Source organism: Lichenostomus cassidix, chromosome 3 (genome assembly GCF_008360975.1).
Source record: "Lichenostomus cassidix isolate B80296 chromosome 3, HeHo_3.0, whole genome shotgun sequence".
Taxonomy (NCBI): Eukaryota; Metazoa; Chordata; class Aves; order Passeriformes; family Meliphagidae; genus Lichenostomus; species Lichenostomus cassidix.
This window is the reverse complement of record NC_139483.1, coordinates 53,601,130-53,622,770: the sequence shown is the minus strand read 5'-3', so window position 1 is coordinate 53,622,770 and position 21,641 is coordinate 53,601,130. Positions and strand designations below refer to the sequence as shown.

The 21,641-nt window shown below is 39.8% G+C and overlaps 1 protein-coding gene and 1 long non-coding RNA gene across 8 annotated transcripts in view; one reads left to right on the top strand and one right to left on the bottom strand.

Moving 5' to 3' along the window:
• IPCEF1 (interaction protein for cytohesin exchange factors 1) overlaps positions 1–21,641 on the bottom strand; it is an 89,525-nt gene that overhangs the window by 25,151 nt on the left and 42,733 nt on the right. For 2 of the 7 annotated variants that reach the window (XM_085055811.1, XM_085055813.1), the window contains exons 3-8: positions 19,983–20,033; positions 14,230–14,266; positions 13,396–13,565; positions 6,057–6,130; positions 4,850–4,921; positions 2,013–2,074 (exon numbers count right to left, since the gene is read on the bottom strand). In XM_085055811.1, the coding sequence (XP_084911937.1) occupies positions 2,013–2,074; positions 4,850–4,921; positions 6,057–6,130; positions 13,396–13,565; positions 14,230–14,266; positions 19,983–20,006 (439 nt within the window). In that variant the 5' untranslated portion in view covers positions 20,007–20,033. Of the gene's footprint in view, positions 1–2,012; positions 2,075–4,849; positions 4,922–6,056; positions 6,131–13,395; positions 13,566–14,035; positions 14,182–14,229; positions 14,267–14,410; positions 14,457–18,293; positions 19,261–19,982; positions 20,034–21,641 lie in introns of those variants that run through there. The other 5 variants (XM_085055809.1, XM_085055810.1, XM_085055816.1 and 2 more) reach the window with 4 other exon arrangements.
• LOC146439725 (uncharacterized) lies at positions 1,372–11,925 on the top strand. Its single transcript, XR_014850886.1, has 3 exons — positions 1,372–1,453; positions 6,130–6,176; positions 10,168–11,925. It is a non-coding gene; the product is annotated as an uncharacterized LOC146439725 (long non-coding RNA).

The window sequence follows — 21,641 nt, the reverse complement described above, 5'->3', positions numbered from 1 at the left end:
GCACTAAGGTCTATATCAAATTCTAAGTCTCTATTAACGCCTTTTTGAGTAACTCTCAGTAAAAAGCTTATAGTTTCTACTGCTCCCCTTTTAGGCACACAGAAGAACTGAAAAAGAATCAACAGCTGTTTCTGATACTGTAACCAGGCTAATGGCAGGAGGGGTGTTAAAATGCACGTGAATACACAAGAAATGCCATAACAAGAGCCAAGACTTCTGAAGAATTCTGGTGTGTGATACAGAGAGGAAGAGCTGGTCAGCAGGAGCAGAAGTGACTGTGGGTAAGAGCAGTGTTCTTCTGAAACATAGCAATGTTTCTGTAAGGGCATGTCCAGCCAGGCACCAGTGGGTGCTGCACCCACACTGAAGGCAGCTGCTGGATCACCTGTGACAAAATATGCATGAAAAGAAAAGGAGGTGTTTGGCACCAGAATCAATAGGCCTTTTTCTGAAGGGGAGATTGGCCACTGGCTTTAAAAGCTAAAGAAAAATTGGCTATGTTATTGCAAAGTTGTTAGATAACCTGCTGCAGAGGTTATTGAATGGATTATTTTGTATCTTTTGGTCATTTTTTAAAATTAGGATTAGTAGAACTACTCATTTTGTACTGATTCATAATTCTTGACTCAGAAAATACAACCAGTATCACATTTCTGGGGCTTAAAAAAATTGGTTTAATGTGTTAAATTTTGGCCATTCTCATTTTCCATCAAACTCTTCCCTTCATGAAAAGATGGACAACATATTTGCACACTTCCTCCCTGAGTACAAGCACCTTGCTGTTCTTACTACACAACCTAATATTCAATAAAACCCTGTATCCTAAAATGTTTTGATAAAGTTGGGTTCAAAGAGGACACAGGCAGGAGAAATTAGATGGCATGGGAATTAACAAGTTTCCTGACAAGAAACAACAGTGAACTGAAATCAAAGAAACTGATGAAATTTGTTGAATCTCCAGGAATCAGTAGTATCTGTGTTTACCAGCCTCAAAGCTGAGGTAGAGGATAAATGGAGCCAGATGAAATTAATCAATGATGGAATTACATCCCCCAAGCTTGGACATAAACTACAATCTTGAATGTTGTGAAAAAGCAGAAGGGATGCAGAGAGGAACATTTCAGTGCTTGACAAAAGGAGCTGCATTGTCTAAGTGTTCATACTACGGCAAATACCAGTCTTTTATTCATAATGACAACTCCTTCACAAGCTCAGCAGCTCTAAAAGGGGCACTGGGTAACAATAGTCTAAAAATGGAGACTTAAAAGCCCACATTATGACACATATTCCTCGGAGGGTTAAAAGCCCACATTATGACACATATTCCTTAGGTTTGAGTCCATTCCTGGTTTGGTAACATGATACTACTTTAGAGCACTCCTCATTCTAAGGCAGCTTCTCTGCCCAGGTTTGTGATTTGAGTGCAGCTGTCCTCCCACCAGAGATATATCAGGTCTGTGTGCAAATTAAGACAATAAATAAATTGATGGGAACCTTTAAAGTTTCTCATTCCACAATGAACTCTTGGGCTTGGCTCTGAAGGAAATTGTAGGCTCCAGAAAAGCATTACCAACCCCTTGTCCTCCAACATTTCAGTTGTTGAAACCCCCAGGACTGGAGGAGACATTAGGGATGGCTCTGCAGTGCACCAGGTGTTCCCAGGCCTGCAAACTGTCCTACTGCAGCACAATTCCTGTAAATATAATTCTGCTGGTGAACCCAGAGCAGCACAGCTGCTCCTCTTCACACTCGCTAGGCTTAGCAAGCCAACAAACTGCCAGAAAGTAGTTACACACCTCTCACAAGAGTGTCTCTCACTCACACAGTTTCTCAACATTTTTTCTCTTCCTGTGATTACTCTGTGCCGTGTCAATGTGGTTTCTCTGAGCTCAGACAGTAGACAGACCCAAGATGACAGTTGAAAAGAAAGAAAATAGCAGACAAAAATTTGGCCAAACAAAAACAGTGTGGAACACAATGTAGTTACACACTGAAAGCAGTTAGGAGCATACCTTCTTCATTCTTCCCATTTGGTGCCTGAGGGTCTACAGCCATTCCCAGCTTACTTAGCCACCTGTGTTTGAAACAGAGGGAACACAGAGTCAGAGACACTCACATGCTCTTCAGACAGAGTTTTTCTCCTTTCAGTTGTGTTCTACATCACCATATCTGTTTTCATTGGCCTGAAGACTAAATGTCAAAGTTTCTATTTCTTAGATCATCTTCTAGAAAGGCAACAGTTACCCTCCATACTAATACTCCCTTTAGTGACCAGGATTAGCTGCCTGGGACATCTTTCCCTGACACTGACAAAAAGGTATTACTGATGACCCAGGAGTCACATTTGTGGAAGCTAAAGAAAAGGTCTTTATGCTATAACACTGTGCCAGTGATTTAGTCCAGCTGTTGAGGTCCACCTGAGATGAAGAGAAAGGCACAGGAGGCATAGAAGATGATGTCAGCTGCCCTGGCCAAAACTATTGCAGCACAGTCGGTACCACTCAAAACCAAACTTTTTGATCATAACATACCACATTCTTCAACTTGCCATGTACTTTTCATTTTAGTAGGTCTCACTTCCTGTGCTGTTTTAAGCTATTAACAGAGGTTTTTTTCACTTATCTTCCTAGGTGACTGCATTTCTCCAGTGCTAGAAACATTCCCTAGTTAGACTTTTTGTATATTATGTTTGCCTGTAGGTCATTCAAATCTATCCAGATCTTAAGTAACTAAAAATTGAAAAAGCTCAAGCCTTTAAGCTTGAAACTCAAGGCCTAAATAGAGAAAGTATGAAGGGCAGGAATTTGTTACTTGGGAAAAAAAACCCATTTTGTTTGATTTTGGTTCTACTAAAGCAACAGGAAATTTGCTAGTAAGATCAGTGTCAAAGTAACTGCACTTTTAGACTGCTGTATGAACAATAGAGCCACAAACAATTCACAAAAACAAAGTGTCATTTCTGTAAGAGTGGTCTATTGACTCTTTTCTGACAGCTAATCTTAACAGAATGATTTTTTAAATGAAAACCCACTTAACAAGGAAAAGATTTGCTAAAAAAGAATCTAGGACATCATTATTGACGAGGGCAGACAAATCACTAATAACTATGTACAACTGGCCAGCTAAATGCATGCAGCTAGTCAGCATGCCTTTGCTTTTCATGTATGCATGACAATAGCAAATACATGATAACTTATTGAAAAAAATGACTGTGTTAGTAAATCCACTGTTGATTTAATAGAGATATATGTACAGGTATATGCAAGAAGAGTTACAAAAGGTCATGATCCATCAAGCATTTATGCACACCAGAAGCTTGACACACACAGATGCTCCAGTGAGTTCAGTGGAACCATTCACACATGTATTTGCAGGACTGGAGCCAAGAGAACAGATGTCTCTTAGACTGTTTAGACATATGCGTGAGTATGCGTGTACTTTATATATTAAATGCATGTATTTTATACTTTGCCAAGGAAAACATCATCAGTTGCAACAGTGAGGAGTTAGTACAGCATAGTGCAGGCTGCTCTAACACTAGGCTATGTAGCTTTAAGCCAAAATGAAATTTACTCAAGAAGTGGAGTTTGAGGAAAATCATTCCAGGGCATAAGCGCTAAGACACCTGCATAGATTTCAATCAGTCACTCACAGGAGACTAAACATTTCTCACATGAGAATTTCCAGCTGGGCTCCAAACTGGCTGTTAGCACTTACTAATATCCTCCATTAGCTCTAATTTTCCTTCTCCATACATCCTTCCATCTCAAACAGGATCACACTCTCTACAGAAATATTCCTGTCCCGCAGTCTCTCATTCTCAGTCATCCTCATCCTATCTACCTCAGGAACTTGTCACTCTGTTCTGGAGCTCTGGTAGGAAATCCAGGAACACAGAAATGGACAGTTATCTCCCCACCAGAATGCTCTGTGCTGCTCTCTCCTTTTTTATTGTGGAAAATATGTATGAGGTCTCCCATTTATAGAGGGAATGAGTAGTCAATGCCCTGTGAAAAATCTCACAAAGATCACCATTAGAGGCATGATTAAAATCCTGACCTGACTATCTCAGGAGCTCTCCTCCCATTTAAACTGTACTGCTTTGTATCAAGTATTTGGGCATTTAATGCAATAGCACTGTGAACAGAGTGCAATCCGAAGTAAAAAAAGGCAAAGAGGATATGAGATATATCTAAATCAGCCAAAATTGGATCAGTAGAAAATAATATCTTTCTGATAGCTCAGTGGTTTCTAAAATGGCAGCATTCATGTCCATTTTTACTTCTTCCATTAAAAACTATCTTGTCATTGTTCTTCTGGACATTTGTGGAAAGAAGATTTCTGACCTGTAATAAGGATCATTCAACTACACCACAGTTTGATGCTGAAGTGAATGCTTATTTGCATTAAGGAAACAGTCCTTTTTATCTCTCTAATCCCCATTGTTAGCTGAAATGACTCTCTGAAAGCAGAATCTGTTATATTCTTGTCCTAGATAATTTCTGGGATAAAACTGTACTAAACTTTTCCCTCTCTTTCCTTTCTCCCCTCACTTCTTCCAAGGTGGTGTACTTGATATGAAATCTTAGCATCTCTAACAGAAAGGGATTTGTACTAGCAAAAGTTGGGAAGATTAGTATCAAATTTGGGCTAATTATGTGATTCTGATTTCAGCTGTAATTAGTGAACAAAGAGCAATAGTTTTCCTCCATTTGGTGACCAGAAAAATTAGACTCAGTAATTCCCCAAATAACTTTGTCAACAACTGCTTAACAGTGAAAGAATGAACTTTCAAAGGGTGTTCTCATGCATGAGACAGGATGAAACATGACCAGTCGCTCCTACTTACGTGTTCATTTCCAGAACATTTTCTGCCGCAAAATAAAATGTCTTGATCTGTGGGTGGCTGATCTTAATAGCACTTTAGGAAAAGAAAAAAGAAGATATATGAAGAAAACTAGTTTACATATGAAAGAAAAAAAATAGCTGAATGAATTATTTAAAATATTTGTTTACTACACTGTATTAATCCGGATTAGGTTGTCCATCAATATAGCTCTTTCTTTAAAACTCTCATTTATTTTTAACTTATTTCCTAGGCCAAGTGTTATTCAGAGAGTATAAACTATAGGAACTAAAAAGGAAGGGAAAAAGCATAAAACAAAGGGTTCCATTATTTCATTACATAATTCTGTTGCATTCCCACACCTCAAATATTATGTGTAGTTTTGCTTCCTCCAGCTCTGAAATGTAAAGTAAACCTGAAAAAGGTTTGGAGAAAGCACCAGTAGTGACCCAAGACATGGAACAGCTTCCATGAGTGGTCAATCAGGCTAAGATCCCACAGCATGGAAAACTCATGGCTGAGGGAAGGGACAAGTGACACAGTCAAATCACAAGCAGCACACAGTGGGTGAACAGTGACTGACTCTTCTGACTTCCCCATCAGAAGAATGAAGGCTTTCTCTTGAAGGACACGATTAAAACCATGCTGAGCTTTGTAACTTTGAGCAGCAGCAACACCCCTCCAAACCTCTGAAGAGTGCTCAGAAACAGCTGGAAGTCAGTGTTGCATATGGAGTTTGGAGACAATATTTTTAAATGTGTACCCTGCTACAAAAGGTATTTATTCCCTGCACAACCAAAGGCTTCATGTACAGCCCAAGCTCAGTTGCACCACAGCAGCTTAAAGAATAGTCCAGGCTTGGAGCAAGGCAGCATTACTTGCACCACTGCTGACCTCCTCAACTATGAGGGGGTATCTGAGAACTACAGCTTGCTCACGATCAGTGAATGAAAAAAAGGAGAAAAAAAAGAAAGCATTTGGCACACTGATCCTTTTTCTGTTGTTGTTTGTGGTTTTAGCAGAGCATATCTGGCAGAGATTTTTCAAAAATATTTTTGCAATATGGTTTTCTTTCAGTAGCTCAATTAATATCTCATTATTTATACAACACAAAAGAACTCCCCACAGTTTCACTGTCAAAGACTACTGAGGTTCATCCCTTACAACGTTGCAAAAATCATGCAAAACTGGGAACAAGAGACAAACTTACTGCTTTTTTTTGCATTCAATTGCTCGATCCACACTGAAGTCTGGAAGTCTTATAAATCCTTCTGCTTTTTCAGCCTCCAATAAAAGAAGAAAAATTTAATATCACCACATCAACCAACTGGTAAGCTAGTAGACTCACATGCTGAATGATACTTAACATGCAAGTGCTTGTTTTTGACAGCTTTTTATACTGTGAAAATATATGCTCATCACCATGGGGACAGATTAACGCCTGATGAAATGTTTCTATACCAGCTATATTTGTGCAAATCCTAGGTGCTGGAAAGCCACCATTCCTGTTGGTGCATCTGGCAGAGTGTGAGCATAGATTTTGTCGATTGATAAGGATGAACAAGAGTTAATGTCATCCATTCAGGCCTGGATGGTACCTACAATCTCAAAGGTACATTTGTGCCGTCATGGAGCATGTATGCATCTTACACAGACATGCAGCAGCAGCCCATAGACTGACCTATGTATGGCTGAAAAATACAATTCAGAAGTTCCCCAAGATGATTCTGAGTAGACATGGAGGAGAGTGTGCCCTGTGTAATTGCAGCATGGACCATTTTGCAGGGTCACCTGCACACAAACAAGGCAGAGGCCATACAGGCTTCTCCCATCCCACGAGGTGCAAGGCAATCATCCCACACAGCTGAGCTTTGTTGTTAAACACTGCAAACCTGCCTCAGATGGCTTTGGTCACTCAGCTATCACTCCCTGCAGAAATCTGCAGGCATGCTACAAGAAGTAGCAAAATCCAGGCAGGCATTTACAACACCCTGTTTATATGCAGTCAGCCCTTTCTGGATGCGAGGAGGTTTACTGAGCGTTGATGTCTCTGTTCTCAGTCAGCAGGACTCTGAGTCAGAGCGTTGCTCCAGCAAAACTGAAGTGACAAGCCTCAAATCCCTGTTCTTGCTGCCTGAAACAGTAATATCTGAAGCTGAAACTACTTCCTTTACTACATCTATCTACATACACCTGGTCATCTGCAATGAGATTAGGACTCTTCCTAAAATGAGCAATACATAATGTCTAAAAAATCTGTAGCACATAATGTCAGGAGAAAATGTACTTTCCTAAGCACAGAGAGTGCTCATTCCTGAATTACATTTTTGCTGCTCCCAGTCATTACTCGTAGACACATTAAAATTCTGAAAACGTACACTGAGTTAAAGCAGGTAAAATATACACAACAATTAAAAAGGCAGAGGATAAATGAAGATGACTGACAGTATCTCAAGTCTCATTATGCATGAATATGATGAGACTATAAAAAGATGTTTGTCAAGACAAGTCTTTGAGCTTTAATGCTTGGAACTATGAATCTCCAAGAACTGAAATATGGATACAGAATGGATATTTCAGTGGGTGGATTCCCCTCACATCTGCATATCTGGTATACAATAAATCATGGCCTAACCATCATTTCTGTCATTTACATGCATTAAATATTCATATGATAGGTTTATGTTTTGCATTGTCACCAGTAAACAGTGTTGCTACTCCAGGAGACACACACACACACACACGCGCACACACACACACACACAAAAGCATCAGTAAGGGTTTATTCTTATTTTGTTTTGGTACAGGAGAAACAAATTTTTTTACATCTTGGCTGAAAGAACTTTCATTTTGCAATATTTGCATGAAAAAGTGATTATTTGCTACTGTGGGCTTTTAACACTCTCTGGTTGTATTTGTATCTGTAAAACTTGTTTAGAGACTTGCTTGGGGACCTTTTGTTTCCATTCCATAGCTTGGAATTTCATGAGACTAAATGCATTGAGATAAAATAACAACTAACTAAAGCTAGTATTACCATCCCAGATCCACAGTATACTAAGTATATAGGGATGAGCAAATGAGTAATGGAGGAGCTCTATTCTTGGACTGCGCTGCACTAGAGATTGCATTATCCCACATTTCTGAGCCAAAAAGAGTGGTCAATTACTGAACTGGGAACAGCAAAATTCGTGTTTGGTTCCCAAGACCAGTCTAAGAATACTAGAGACCAATGTCAAAAAAAGTTATCCATGAGGTACTGGATAAAATCACTGCTGCACACACTGATGGGTGAGAAATGTATAAAATGCCAGTTGTTTCTCTGCAGTATAAATCAATAAACCCAGTCTAAGTTATCCATGACAACCTGTGTGAAGGAATATACCCAGGTGCCCATGCAGCAATAAATCCATGGCCTGAGCTGGGTAAGCCATCAGGTGGGTGAGTGGGTGACTCTGGTCTGGGGCTTGGCCTTTCTTACAGGTTTCAAATGCAATCACAGCTAGGCCAGTTCTATTGATCAGTAACTATTGGTCTAGACTGCATTCTGTAAACAGCTCAGAGTGCTGCACAAGCACCCATGAGGGGGTCAAGTCCATGAAATGCCATTAGATAGGTCACTGTCTCTATTGTCAATGTATGAAAGTATTTGAATGTTTGGGTTTTGTATTGGACTAGTGAATTATCAGGACCCTGTAAGCCAGGGTGGAGACACTCCCCTGGAATGCTCCCACCCATGCAGAAATGGAACTTGGACTTGAACCACTGACTACATTAGTGATTTAGATAGAATCCTCTACCTAAATTAGGGGAGCACCCTCTAAATTACTAATGAACACAGGTCTGTAGGCTTTGATTTCAGTACTTCAATTTTAACAGTCTTGCAACAGAGAAAAACCCCAACTCCTGATGCAGCATTTGGCATGTTACAGTTGGTAAAAGATTATGTTCTCACACACACATTCTCTCTCAATACATTCAGATTTTATACTAATTCTGTCTGTGCTTTCATATTTGCTCATTTAAAGAAAACTTTATGTTTCATTTTATGTATCAGTGAAAGGAAGGAAGATAATGCTGTGAATTTTTAATGCACTATTTGTACACATCTCAATCATGCTATCTATGTAAAAGAAGGGGTTGATGGGTATGTCGCTTCATAATTATCAGGAAAAAAATAAAGGAAAAAAGTAAAAGAAGTCACAACATTAAAACCTTGTGAATGTTTTTACACTCAGCAAATAGAATTCCAAATAAACCCTAGGAACAGAACATGTGGAAGTTATCTTTTCGGTCGTTCTTGGGATAAAAATGACATTTTAAAACATTTAAAGCAAATAGAGATCCTAAGTGCTTTCTTTTCTCCAAAATGTTATCTCTAGTGGGACTTTAGCATGCTCTTATTTAACTCACACATTTCACTCAAGTTTCCTTCAGATTTTGATGCAAAGCTGTAAAATAATCTAAAAAACTCAGATAAAAAGAACCTTGACCTGTTTTCTACTTAATCAGGATATTTAAAAGAATAAGCTGTTATGTCTTGTGGGTTTTATGGAGGTTAGTCTAACATAAATCTGTACTTTTGCTATTCCAAGTTGTAGAAAAATAATTTCAATAAGAACAACAATCTCTGCAAATGCTTGGGGCAAAAAGGAAATGGCCATTTTTTCACAGAAAAAGCTTTAAACTCAGAAAAAGAGAAATTCTTTATAGAACATAATGTATGAATCCAGTGAAAGAGGCTAATGTCCTTTTGAGCTTGCCCCAATACGTTATCAAAATGTTGTGGCTTTAAGAGATTTAGTAAGTAATTTAAACTGAGTGTAATGTTGCAGAAAGATTTTTTTTTTTATTAAGTGCTGTAAAATGAAATATCTGGTTACTGTGTACCAGCTCCAGTCTGCAAATCAGGGTACTCTTCATGGCTTCATCAGTGTTTCAGCACTGCCCCCAGAAGACCCTATGGATGTTGGAGGAGCAGTTCAGACTTTTCAGTCTTCTTTTCTCTCTGCTAAGTACACCAAAGAGGCATCCTATAGAACTGTGAATAATTTGTGTAAGACATTGGGTCAGAGGTCCTCAAACCTCTCAGCACAATCAGCTGACATCAATGACTTTTTCTCATCCACATAAGCAGCTATTATAACTCAAATGTAAAAGATTTTTCTTTAGAAAGACTGTAATTATAAGGCTTCCAGCAAAGCTGTTGGAGTGAGGACCAATTTAAATGCAGTGAATGGGGGAAAAAAAGAACAAAGATAAATAGTGACAGTAGATCACAGCCTGCAAGTCTTTAATTTTATATTTATATTTCTTTTCAGCTGAATCCCCATGACAACCATCGTTAACACATTCTGCAAAAATTTATTTCAACTCCACTTGGAAAACCAGTCAAGCTACCCTAAAGAATCACCAGACAGAGGCATTTAGTCCTTTGTCCTGCTCCAGCCAACACTACCCAACACAGCTGAAACAAGCACACAGCCAGGAGCCTGGGATTACATGTGACCATCTTCCCCCACCACCCCTCTTCCTATGCGGAGTACTAACTCCCTCTGGACTTTCAGTATGAGAATTGAAACTGTTAAAGGGTCAGGCAGGATCACAAACTACTATTTAAACATTTGTCTTCAAGGCAGCTGCCTACAGAGAGCAGCACTAGAAAATAGGAACCAAACACTAATGAAGAGCAGTTGTCCAAGGAGTCTGGTGTTCTTGAAAGCACCCAGAATGTTTGACTGCTCAGACCCATTTTCTGACATTTCCTGTGTTTTCATTGCAAAACCAACCCTTCTGTGCTTCATCCTAGTCCAAACAGCTTTCCCTCCCCAGACTGGGAGTGCATCCATGCTGCCAAGAGAAGACTACTTGCCTCTTGTTTTATAGAAAAAGGTGTGTGGGAAGGGGTTCCAGGGCAGCCTACCCAAGCCTGCTGAGACCACTGGGCCCTGACCTCAGGTAGCTCATTGAAAGTCTATTCAGATGCGCCTGTGCTCTCTAGCTTGCTTTCAGTGAAGCAGAAGCTTTACTCTTGGGGTGTCTGAACTGCTATTGCTGACCCATTTATTATTTTTTCTCTCTTGAGCTGTGGCATTCACATAGCATTTTATGTTAAATTGAAGGAAATATCATCTGCAAATGTCACAAGTGTCCTATGTCATGCCCCAAATCTGCCTGGTGAGAGACCCAGAATGAAAGTGGCTTAAAGGCAGATTAAAGCAGAGTGACAGAAACATCCAGAGCTTCAGAGGCACTTGAAGACCAACTTGACCAAGATGATATTCAGATGAGGTTATCTACCCAAACCAAGGATAATTTGCATTCCCATACAAATTCCACCCACTCTGTATTTGCTCCATCTCCATTAGAAAAAAAGGTCCAGCACCCTGTTGCTATGCTACAGTTGCCATTGTCTGGTTTTCACACAGCCACAAGCAAACCATGCTCATTTCTCTCAAGAACAAAACTGGTCACGCAGAGCTACAGGCAACCAGTGTGTCCTGGTTCCTCTGACGCCAGCCCCACTCTTTCATCACCACCTTTGGCATCAGCCTCTGTCAAAGGGCTGCTCACAGGAAGGCACATGAGAAGCAGGACTCCTCTTTCAACAGAACTTTACATTGTCATCTTGTACACCCTCTTGGGACCAAGGATTAACTTTACTGAAGACAGTGGAAGTGCAGGCAGTTGTAATGCCAGGCCAGAGACTTAAAAGAAATGTCAAGCAAGCAAGTGAAAATGCCACTGCTATTTCTTCTTCATCAATCTAGAAGTGACAATATCTGGGTCTAATTATCTCACATACAATTCTGAGCATGCCTGTGATCTCAGGAATTTAAGAAAGCAGGGTTTAGCCAAGAACACCTCCTCTCCTTTTCAAGCCCCACAGCTACTGACATTCTGAAAACATTGCCTGGATCTACAGTTGCATAGAGGCTGCACTTCAAGCTGCCCAAAGAAACCTTGAGTTTTAAACATAAAATAGTGTGTGAGAGTTGGCAGAAGTTGAAAGCAAAGAGGTACTACCAGTTATCATTCTTAAAGAGCACCTGTGATAGGTGAGAATTTGGCTGACACAAGACAACAGTTTTGGTTTTGACCAAAACATAAAGGTTTTGAAGCCTTATGAGCTATTCAGAGGAAATTAAATAAATTGGAATGAGGCTGGCACTTATTTTTCAGCCTTGGTCATTTGGGGGCAGTCAGTGACAGTCAGAAAGCAGGCATGGGCTAAAAGAATGAGTGTTGTTTAGGAGCACTGGGGCCAGCATGGTCATGGTTTCTCTGGATCTCAGGAGTGGAATTCAACCAGGCCAAAACAACTGAAGGAAGTGCAGGACTTTGCACTTCTCCCCCATCACCCTTCTATTCCCAGAGGCAATTTTTTCCTATTCTTGCCTATTTAATTTCCTCCCATCTTGATTATTCCTCAGGATTATTCCTTTCTGATACTTTCCTTATCTAAAAAGATGCATCAGACAGCCAGCTCACCTCTCTTAAAACAGCTTGGCCAGAAGTACAGCTGCAAACACAGGTTTATAACAGCCAATATTAGCAAGGTTTTGCAAGGTATTAATGCTGCTGATTAGTATATCTACCAGGCCATGTCTTTCAAGCAGAGATATTGTAAGCATTAGGGAAAAAAGGTATCTTTTTAAAACTTTTTTTTCCTAATTTTTTCTATTTCTTTTCTTTCTCTTATTCATGCATTTGACTTAGTCTTGAAAGGAATCTATATCAGACTACCAAAACATCATAAAAAACAGCCCAAGACCAGCAAAATTGCTTTCACTTTTCCCCAAAAAGAAAATAGCTAGTATCATCTTGCAGTACCAGTCAAAGTTTTTATTCTGATTAAAAAAATCCAAACAAAAAAAAAATCTCGCTTTCACACTCACAAAAGCAAACAAAAACCCCACAAAAAGCCCAATAACACTATACCCACAACTGAAGGGAGAATGTGAAATACTGTACATGACTAAAGCTTTGTTTAGGGTATGAAGATTTTTTAACAGTTTAAACTATTTTATTTGTTCCCTGAAAAAGTTAGCAAGATTTTTAATGGGGGTTACTGTAATGGAAAAAGGAAAAAGAAACCAAGCAGACAAAGAAACAGAATAATCTCAGTGTGGAAGGAGATGGAGAGAAAAACAGGAGAAACATTTCTGAAAATTATATTAATAAGAAGTGAAGAAGCATTCCTGTTTTGAGTCTTGGTAAGAAGTGTTTGCAAATTGCCTATACCCAGGAAAATATTTCTCAAATTCAAATGCCACCAGAGCCTTCAAAGAACAGCTCTCTACAGGGCAAAACAGACAGCAAGTTAACACTTCACAAGTACTCGCTGAACTAGAAAACACAGCATTTTCTGCATATTTCTCATTCATATAGACACTTCCCAGATCACAAGAGATATTAGGGCTGAGAAATAAACCCAGTTATTTGTATTCCTCCACGTTACATCTAAATTGTGACCCCAGCTTCCCTTCTCTCAGTCCCAGCAGATGCTGTTTGTCTGGCACCTGGAGCTGCATGTTCGCTGTACTCACCAGCTGACTGCTGTACCAATACAGCGATGACTCCTTTAGCACACACCAGAACTTTTTCCATTTGTTGCCAATGAAAGCTCCTTTTTCCTTTTTTTTGTAGAGCCATCCTTGGCAATCGGCTTGCCCCAGCTCTTTGCACGATATCCTCCGTCGGCTCATTATAAAGAACCCTGTGCCATTAAAAATACAGTGTTGTGCTTGCTTAAAAAGTGCATCACAAGGAAAGATGTTGCTGCCAATTAAAGATATCATCCTTACTTAGCATTCTCAGCAAGTCATCCAAGCATATCTTAAAATATACTTAGAAGTCATTCAGTTTTATAATGGTTGTGACAGTAACACATATTTGAAAAGCATGCTGATGTTCAGAAACAAAACAGTAAGCTATAGATAAAGCAGATACTAATTAATGCTAAGATAACCTTAGACGAGTTTCTGTAAATTAAAAATACAGCCTGTGATCCTTTTAAGAGAAGCATGCATATATTTTCCTTCACACAGCTGCACTGAAAAGAATACCTCTATTTAAGTCAGCTAGAGAAAACTATTATGCCAAGTACATGAAAACCACTACTGTGTATCTCTGTGCAGGCAGCTGATTCTACCTCACTGATTTCCAGCTTTGATTCAATTAACATACCACAAGGATTTAGTCCAAAGGAACAGCCCGATGTCATTTTTCTCAGAATCAGTGTAAGAATCAGTGGAGTTAAAAAGCAGATTTTCACCAGCTGAGTAGCAGTACAAAATCCTCACCCTCCCAAGAATAAGACATACTAAGAAAATAACAAAAGAGGAATCCAGGAGAGAAAAGAAAAAACAATCTCTCATTACCTTGACTTTTCTTTTTTGCCTTCTGACGCAAAGGAACCTGTAAGAAATGCAGGAAGGAAAGAAAAGAGGAAATTTCAGATTGTGTTGCAACATTTGTGTAGAAAGGGGAGGGGGAAGCTAGAGAAGGACGTGGTGGTGATGCTGGTGGTATATGCAGGATGGAAATGCATAACCCACTCACTGCTGAAGGGACGTTAGCAGCTGAAGCACAAAACGTGTTAATTAAAATTGATGTATATCTAGTTGAGCAAGAGCAAACACAACCCTGTTACACATGTCTATCTACTAGTGCTTCCTGTTTCACATTCACAGGCAGCTTCTATTTTGCTGTGTTTGCCTGAATGGTATTCTGTGTTTTGAAGTTAAAAAATAGAAGTTAAAACTCCAGCATTTTAATGCTTCATTACGCTCCACAAGGGGCATCTACAAATATGGGGAGATTAAAATACATGCCAGGCGACTGATAGTCATTTAGCTCACTCTAAGAAATCCTAAAAAAGAAAAAAATAATGGTCTTCACATTTGCTTTTTTTTTATTTAATACAGAACATGTATTTTTCCCTATGAAAGAATTTTATAGTATTTCTTAAGAAAAAAAAATCTCACAACTTATATGGAAATTTTAGTCACTGCAAAAATAACACAATTGAATTTATTTACTCATTGGCAGTCTACATATTTCATCCTGCATAAACACACAGAAAATGAAACTAAAAGAGAAGCCCACAAAAAAAAAAAGATGTAATTGAAAATGGAAGATATGGCTTTGGAGTAAATTCTCCCCAGACAGGTTGGTTGGCTGTGTGATTGACTTCTCTTTGCCTCAATCTTTTCATCTCTAGTGTGGGAACTAAAGCATTCACCTTTTTCTATTTTTAGGAGGGGTTTGAAGCCCCTGGATGACAAATGCTGGATAAAGTGACGTATGATTTAATATGCTGGCCACAACGTTGCTATGCAAAGCTGGTATCTACCTGATTCCACTGCAGAGCTACACTAGGAACATCCCTAATGTAGCCCCTCTGCCTCACCAGCCAGCTTCTCAGGAAAACAAAACCCCATTTCACATTATTCTTGAAATATTTGATGGCCCTTCTCACAGGCAAGTTAAAGGTGAGCAAAGCTGGACCATCTGCAAACAGTGATGGAAGAGACCACTGTCACCAGTATTTACAAGAGCCACAACTTTCTCCAGCAATGATGCAGGATGTGTGGCAGAGCACAGAACTACGAATCACAGACCTGTGCTTATCTGCTGCCTGTTGGACACGACCTGAGCAACACTTTTATGGGAGGCTTTACCAGGCATGAATAATCCCAGACTCCTGCTTAATCACTAAGTAGCCTTTTTTCTTTTTTCTCTTAATTTTTTTTTTAATTCTACCACTGCCTCTCTGTCTCAGACTATTCTCCATGACAACACACAAAGGAAAGCAATAAGAAAACACATCAGCTCTATTAGAGACTCTGCTATTTCCCCATCCAACCTAGGCCACCCTTCATGTCTTCATTCTGAAGAAAGTACTGCCCTATTTAGGACACATGGAAATAATATATGGCCTCAGGGAATCAATGGGTCTCACAAACTAATTATTTTCCTTAGGAGCTATGCAAAAGGATATTAAGAAAAACAATTATGAATCAGGTCTCCTGGCCCAAAAACTATGTATTAAAGCAATATCACACGGTACTATATTGCGGTAATTTCATCTCTAACAAACATAAAGTCATACAAAAGAAGAGCAATACTGAGACAGGATGTGGCTCTGTCCACACTGCTGAGTAGGAAGCAATCTTTCCACTAAACTTGTTGATGATCTAAAGCAAAATAACATGGTCTATTGCTCATCTGTCAAGAAAGAGTTAATACCCATGTTATGTAACTCATCTCTTGGGGCCCACTTTTTATCAGACTAAGGCAAAACCTGATTACCTAGTAAGAGCTTGGGCTAGCAAAAAGAATTCACAAATTTACATGTATTATTCTGCAGCAGTGATGGTATCCTGCTGCAAGTTGATAGGGGTGATGAACCAACCCTCTTTTCTTCATATATTGCAGGAGGAATTGGGTAATTAATGGTGGAAGGAAGAGCAGTTTCCCCAGCCAACACTGTATTTAGTTTATCTGGATAAAATTAGTGGTAAATCTCTAAAAAAAATAACTGCTGAATGATATTTTTTGAATTAAGAAACGTTTCTCCTTATCTCTCCAAGTATTTCTGAAAACTGAGGTAAATTTTTAACAAATTAGTACTAAGCCTGGAAATCTGCAACTTTTAGTTGTGTTTTAGTGCTGTTCAGAAACCCAGCATCCTCCTATAAAAATATATGTGTTCTGGTCTACACAAGAGAAACCTCTAATCCCCAACTGCAGCAATAAAATCTGGTATGATTCATAAAATTGCCTTTTCAAATTTTGTTGATCTATAAACAAATAAAAACAACCTCTTTCTCCCAAGCACAGTGTTTGGAGTCAGATAGATATTTTATGAAACAAACAAACAGTTTTCAGTAAAACTGTTTTCATCTCAAACCAATAGAAAACCTATATTTAAATGAATCTACCACAAAATTCATAAAAAGCCTCACCAGCACACTTTGGATTCAATTTTCCATGAGAATACAACACATTAGCAAGTCTCCAGTGGCAAACCTTTTCTCAAGAAGTAATTTAAAGTTTCATTCGCTGAAAACTGTTTTATGAAAGTCAATAATCTTTTATTTCAGCAGACCTGGATGAACACTGATTGAGAGATTCTTTTAAGTTTCACTCTTGTAGAGATTCTTACCAATGCAGAACAAAGAGTAAACTGTGGAAGGCAGAGTTGTTACCAATAAAGCCAGGGATATAACGGCAGTTTCAGATGTAAATGTACTGTAACTGGCAAACACAGCCACTGCAACAATCTGATACTGAACCAAATGTCATGATTTTGCTTCTGACAATGGTGGATATCTTTCTATAATTTTTAATTTCCTGATGGGAAGTGATTTATTGAATTATCACAGGTTCAACTGAAAAACAAAATAAGAATATCAGATGTATTTCTATCTCTTCTTGTTACCAGGGAAAATCTGAGAGCAATAGTTCTGAAAAAGCTCTTGGATAACTGCAAAACATACACTTCTGTGCAAGACTGGCAATAGAGAGTAGGTTTTAATTTTTTTGGTAGGCTTTGGTTTACTAAGGACTGAACAGGATGGGATAGTGATCCTGCAGAACAGCACAGACTTCAAACCTGCTATCCATTACTCCTCCACTTGGCAAACACACAAGTGAGTTGCAAAGGAACCTGTTCCACTGTGCATTGTTCACAGCCACTTCTGTGCCAGGCAGACTCCAGTGATGAGCGAAAACATATGAGAGAAGTGACAACTTCAGCAGAGACTTCTGTCAGTTTAGATGTCCTTTTTTTCCCACAGAATCACAGTATGATTCAGATTGAAGGGATTTCAGGAGGTCATCTTAGTCCACTCCCCACCTGCAACTGGTTTTCCAGGACCATTTCCAGATAGCTTTTGCATTTTGCCAAGTATGGAGACTCCACAGTCTCTCTGGGCAACCTGTGACAGTGCCCCGTCATCCTCACAGTAGAAAAGGTTTCCTGATATTCAGAGGGAACCTCCTGTGCTTTAGTTTGAGCCCATCCCTTCTAGTCCTGTCATTGGACACCACTGAAAAGAATTATAGAATTGTTAAGGTTGGAAAAGAGCTCATCAAGTCCAACCATCAACTTAGCACCATCACCATGTTCACCATTAAATCATGTCCTCTTCTTTGCATCCTCCCTTCAGGTATTTATTCACATTGATAAAAGCCCCCTGAGCGTTCTCTCCAAGTGAAACAGTCCCAGTTCACCCAGTCTTTCCTCGTATCTTACATGCTACTGTCCCTCAATTATTTTTCTGGCCCTTGACTGGACCTCTTCAGTATGTCATGTGTCTCTTATATTGAGAAGACTTGCACAGCATTCCAGGGGTGGCCTCAGCAGCACTGAATAAATTATGACCTTCCTTGGCCTGCTGGCAATATTTTGTCTAATGCAGCCAAAGATACCATTTACCTTCTTTGCAGCATGGGCACGTTGCTGGCTCATGTTCAATATGATGTCCACCAAGGTTCCCAGGTCCTTCTTGGCAAAGCTACTTTCCAGCTCTACAGCCCCCAGCATATACTGGCTTCCACTGGCAGTATTATTTGTTCTCAAATGGAATAAAAACAGGGGGTAGAAGTCAGAGGGCTGGACAGGCTTTGGCAGTCTCACCACAACATCCTGGATCCTGGCTCCTCCCAGGCACCAAACATCTCTTGATGGCTGGTTAGTCCTACAGATGAGTCCTCTGTCCCTGGCAGCAGGGAGTCACCCACTGCAGTGTCTCATCATTTCTTCCTGGTAGGGCTGCATGGTTTACTGCCAAGTGAACCAGGTCCTTTGCCAGGAGGCACATCTGGCTCCACTTCAATTATGAGGGCAATCAGCCTGTTAGGCAGTTGCAAGTTCTTAGGTGAGGCAGGAGCTTCCTCTTGATACAAGAAGACATCAGCTTTCTTCCTTGCCATTTTCCAGATTTTTTGCTTACTTTGGTAGTGGGTGTAGACACTTCCTGCTTCTCCACTGCAGGTTTGACTCATGGTTTCCAAGATGTTGTGTGTCAGGGAAGACACTATCTCTCTCCCTTTCCCTTTCTCTGATGCTGCACAGTCTGCATGCTTCCTCTTGAACCTCCTCCACTTGCCAGCACAGCTCCTCCAAGGTGGCCCTCAAGGCCAGAAGACATCTCCCTTGGCCCCAGGGAGAGGTCCCTGACACCCCCTGAAGCCTGGCACTTGGAGGGCTGCAGACACTCTGTGGAGAAGTGTCTGCCCTAGCCGGGACAGCTGCTTCTACATCTTCTAGGGAAATTGCCCTGTTTCTACCATGTCCAAGAGTGTTAACAGCAGCACAGTTTCAACTAAGGCCCCATTATTTCACTCCTTCTTCACAGCCTGCTGCACAAACTGACGGCTCTGTTGGCTGCACTCAGTGTAAGTTCCTCCCAACCACCAGTTAAAGACCTCTTGACCCTTCCTAATCAGAGGGAGCTGCATCAAAGGCTCCAGGCATCCTAGGTTAGGGGCAGCTGCCAGGAATAGCCAAGGATCAATCCAGGGGATGCTTCTGCCTAGAGACTGAGGAGTCTGCAGATTGAAAACTCCGTAGGAATAAAAAATGGGGTGAAATGGGTATATGAGGCTGTTTCAGGGGAAAGGAAAAATAAAGGCCTCCTCAGAAAACCAAGGGCATTGAGCTCATACTAAAAAACAGGCTTTGTGCCTCATGACGTTCGACTCGCCATGCATGAGTCTGAGAAGGCACCAAAGGCAGATATGATCAACAGTTATATTTTACAGAGCTGTATTTTCTTTAAGCTTCTTAAGGGTTAGACAGATGTGTGGCTAAGAAAATCCCTTGCTAAGCTCATGTGTCTTAGGTTAACATTTTCTCATCCATTGAGGGATGAGAAAGTGACTTGGAAGTGAGGGCACCCTGGCATTGGGCACATGCAGTAGACTTCATTTTATCCTTAGAGCAGAACTGGGGCAGCCTCACCACTTGGCCTGGCTGACAAGAAAGATCTTGTTTGGATACTGATGCTGTTCACATGTGTTATTCTTTTATACTGTTCACAGTCTCCTATGACAGCAAGGATAAAATCCCAACGTATGACCTCTTCAGATGATCAATAACTGACATATCTTCAGTTATACTTACGAGAATATTGCCATCAGCTTCCATGAATGGTTTCAAAGCTTAGTGGAAAAGCTGCAAAAGAGAAAGTTTTGTGTACTTAAGCTCTGTACTATATTTTCATATAACATAAATCTTGGTAGTAGAGTAAAAAATGCTTTAAAATATTTTGTCATTCTAAGTCTACCTGCCAACTCCTTCCAATTCCAACTCCTAAAAAAAACAAAACAAACTTTTCCAAATTCAATCCTATGTTACATGAACTGATTTTACTGGTTGAGAAATCAACAAACAATAAGTAATATTAACTCAAAACTATCCAAGCTTATTGTTATGAAATAAACAGAATAAAGCTCGTGGATGCAGCCAGAGGGTTGATCTTTGCTTGGTTGTGATGGATTCTGGATTTGGGTAGTATTGAGGGGGTTTGAGGTTTTTTGAGCAAGTGCAGAGAGAATAAATAAATAAAATTGGGAGTGGATTATTTTTGTTCATTTTGGTCTTAACTCTGAAAAAAATCTATAGGATTAGGATTTCTGCTTTGGTTGAGTAATTCTTAGTATTTTCTGGGAATAAAAATTAGGTAACCTTCTGGTTCTCCTGAATGGGATGAGACCTCATACTGGACTATTCATTTTATAATGGATTGAAATTTTCCTTTCTGGAGACCAAAATCTGTGCAGTCCAACAGCAAACACTAGATTCTATTTTCCACAGACACACCAGGTTAGCAGATATCAATTTAGGTGACAGATCAGGTGAGCTCCTTTGGTTAACACAAGCGTTTGTCAAATCCCTGGGTGATTTTCCTTTGGTTGGTAGAATGGGCAGATGATGAATTGGTGCAGTGTACAAGACCAATGAAAACATACCAGTGTTTTAGTGCCAGCAAAGTTCCTATAAAACTCACCCCTCTCCATGTGAAAGAATCATTGAGGAAAATGGGAGAGGATACAAGACTCCGCTGAAGCAAACAAGAAAGGATTTCCAGAAATAGAGCCACACTTCAGAAGAATTTCTAACAAGAACCTTTTCCTGTTACTAGAACCAATTATTTAAGATATGTGCCACTCCTCATACATAATATTTGTCTTAGTTTGAAAACAAAATATTAAAAGAGAAAATAAAAACCCACCTACTGGCTTCCAGCAATTTCAAACCAAAAATAGAGAGACAAACACATACATATTTTTCTGGCTCCCAGCCATTAATGTTCAAAAGTAGAAAGAAGTACTTTCTATAAGTGGCTCAAGTTGAAGTAATACCATGATGAGGAAAGATGTTATGGCCAATAATTTCAAGGATGTTTAGAAATCATAGCTAATACAAACAAGCAGAGGAAACACCTTGAGTTATACAAGCAAATTAACATTGAGCCTCAAACAGAGAGCAAGAAAGAAGGGGAACAACAGACCATATCACAGTAATTATTGTGACGTGGCCTTTTTCCTGTCATTCCTTCATTTCATGTGTGCCTTGGGTTTGGGGAGGAACTGCATAGTTTTGAATCAGACAGAGGAGCAGGAGCAGGAGGAGAAGCATTAGTTAACTGGCAAGGCAAAATTTCCTCCTGTGTGTTTTGTGCCAAAGGAGCTGAAATGGATTTCAGCTAACCCTTCTCAGTGACTTTAACTCAAACTTTTGTTTCATTTCCAAAAACTGTGTAAGCAGTCTTTGAGCCAG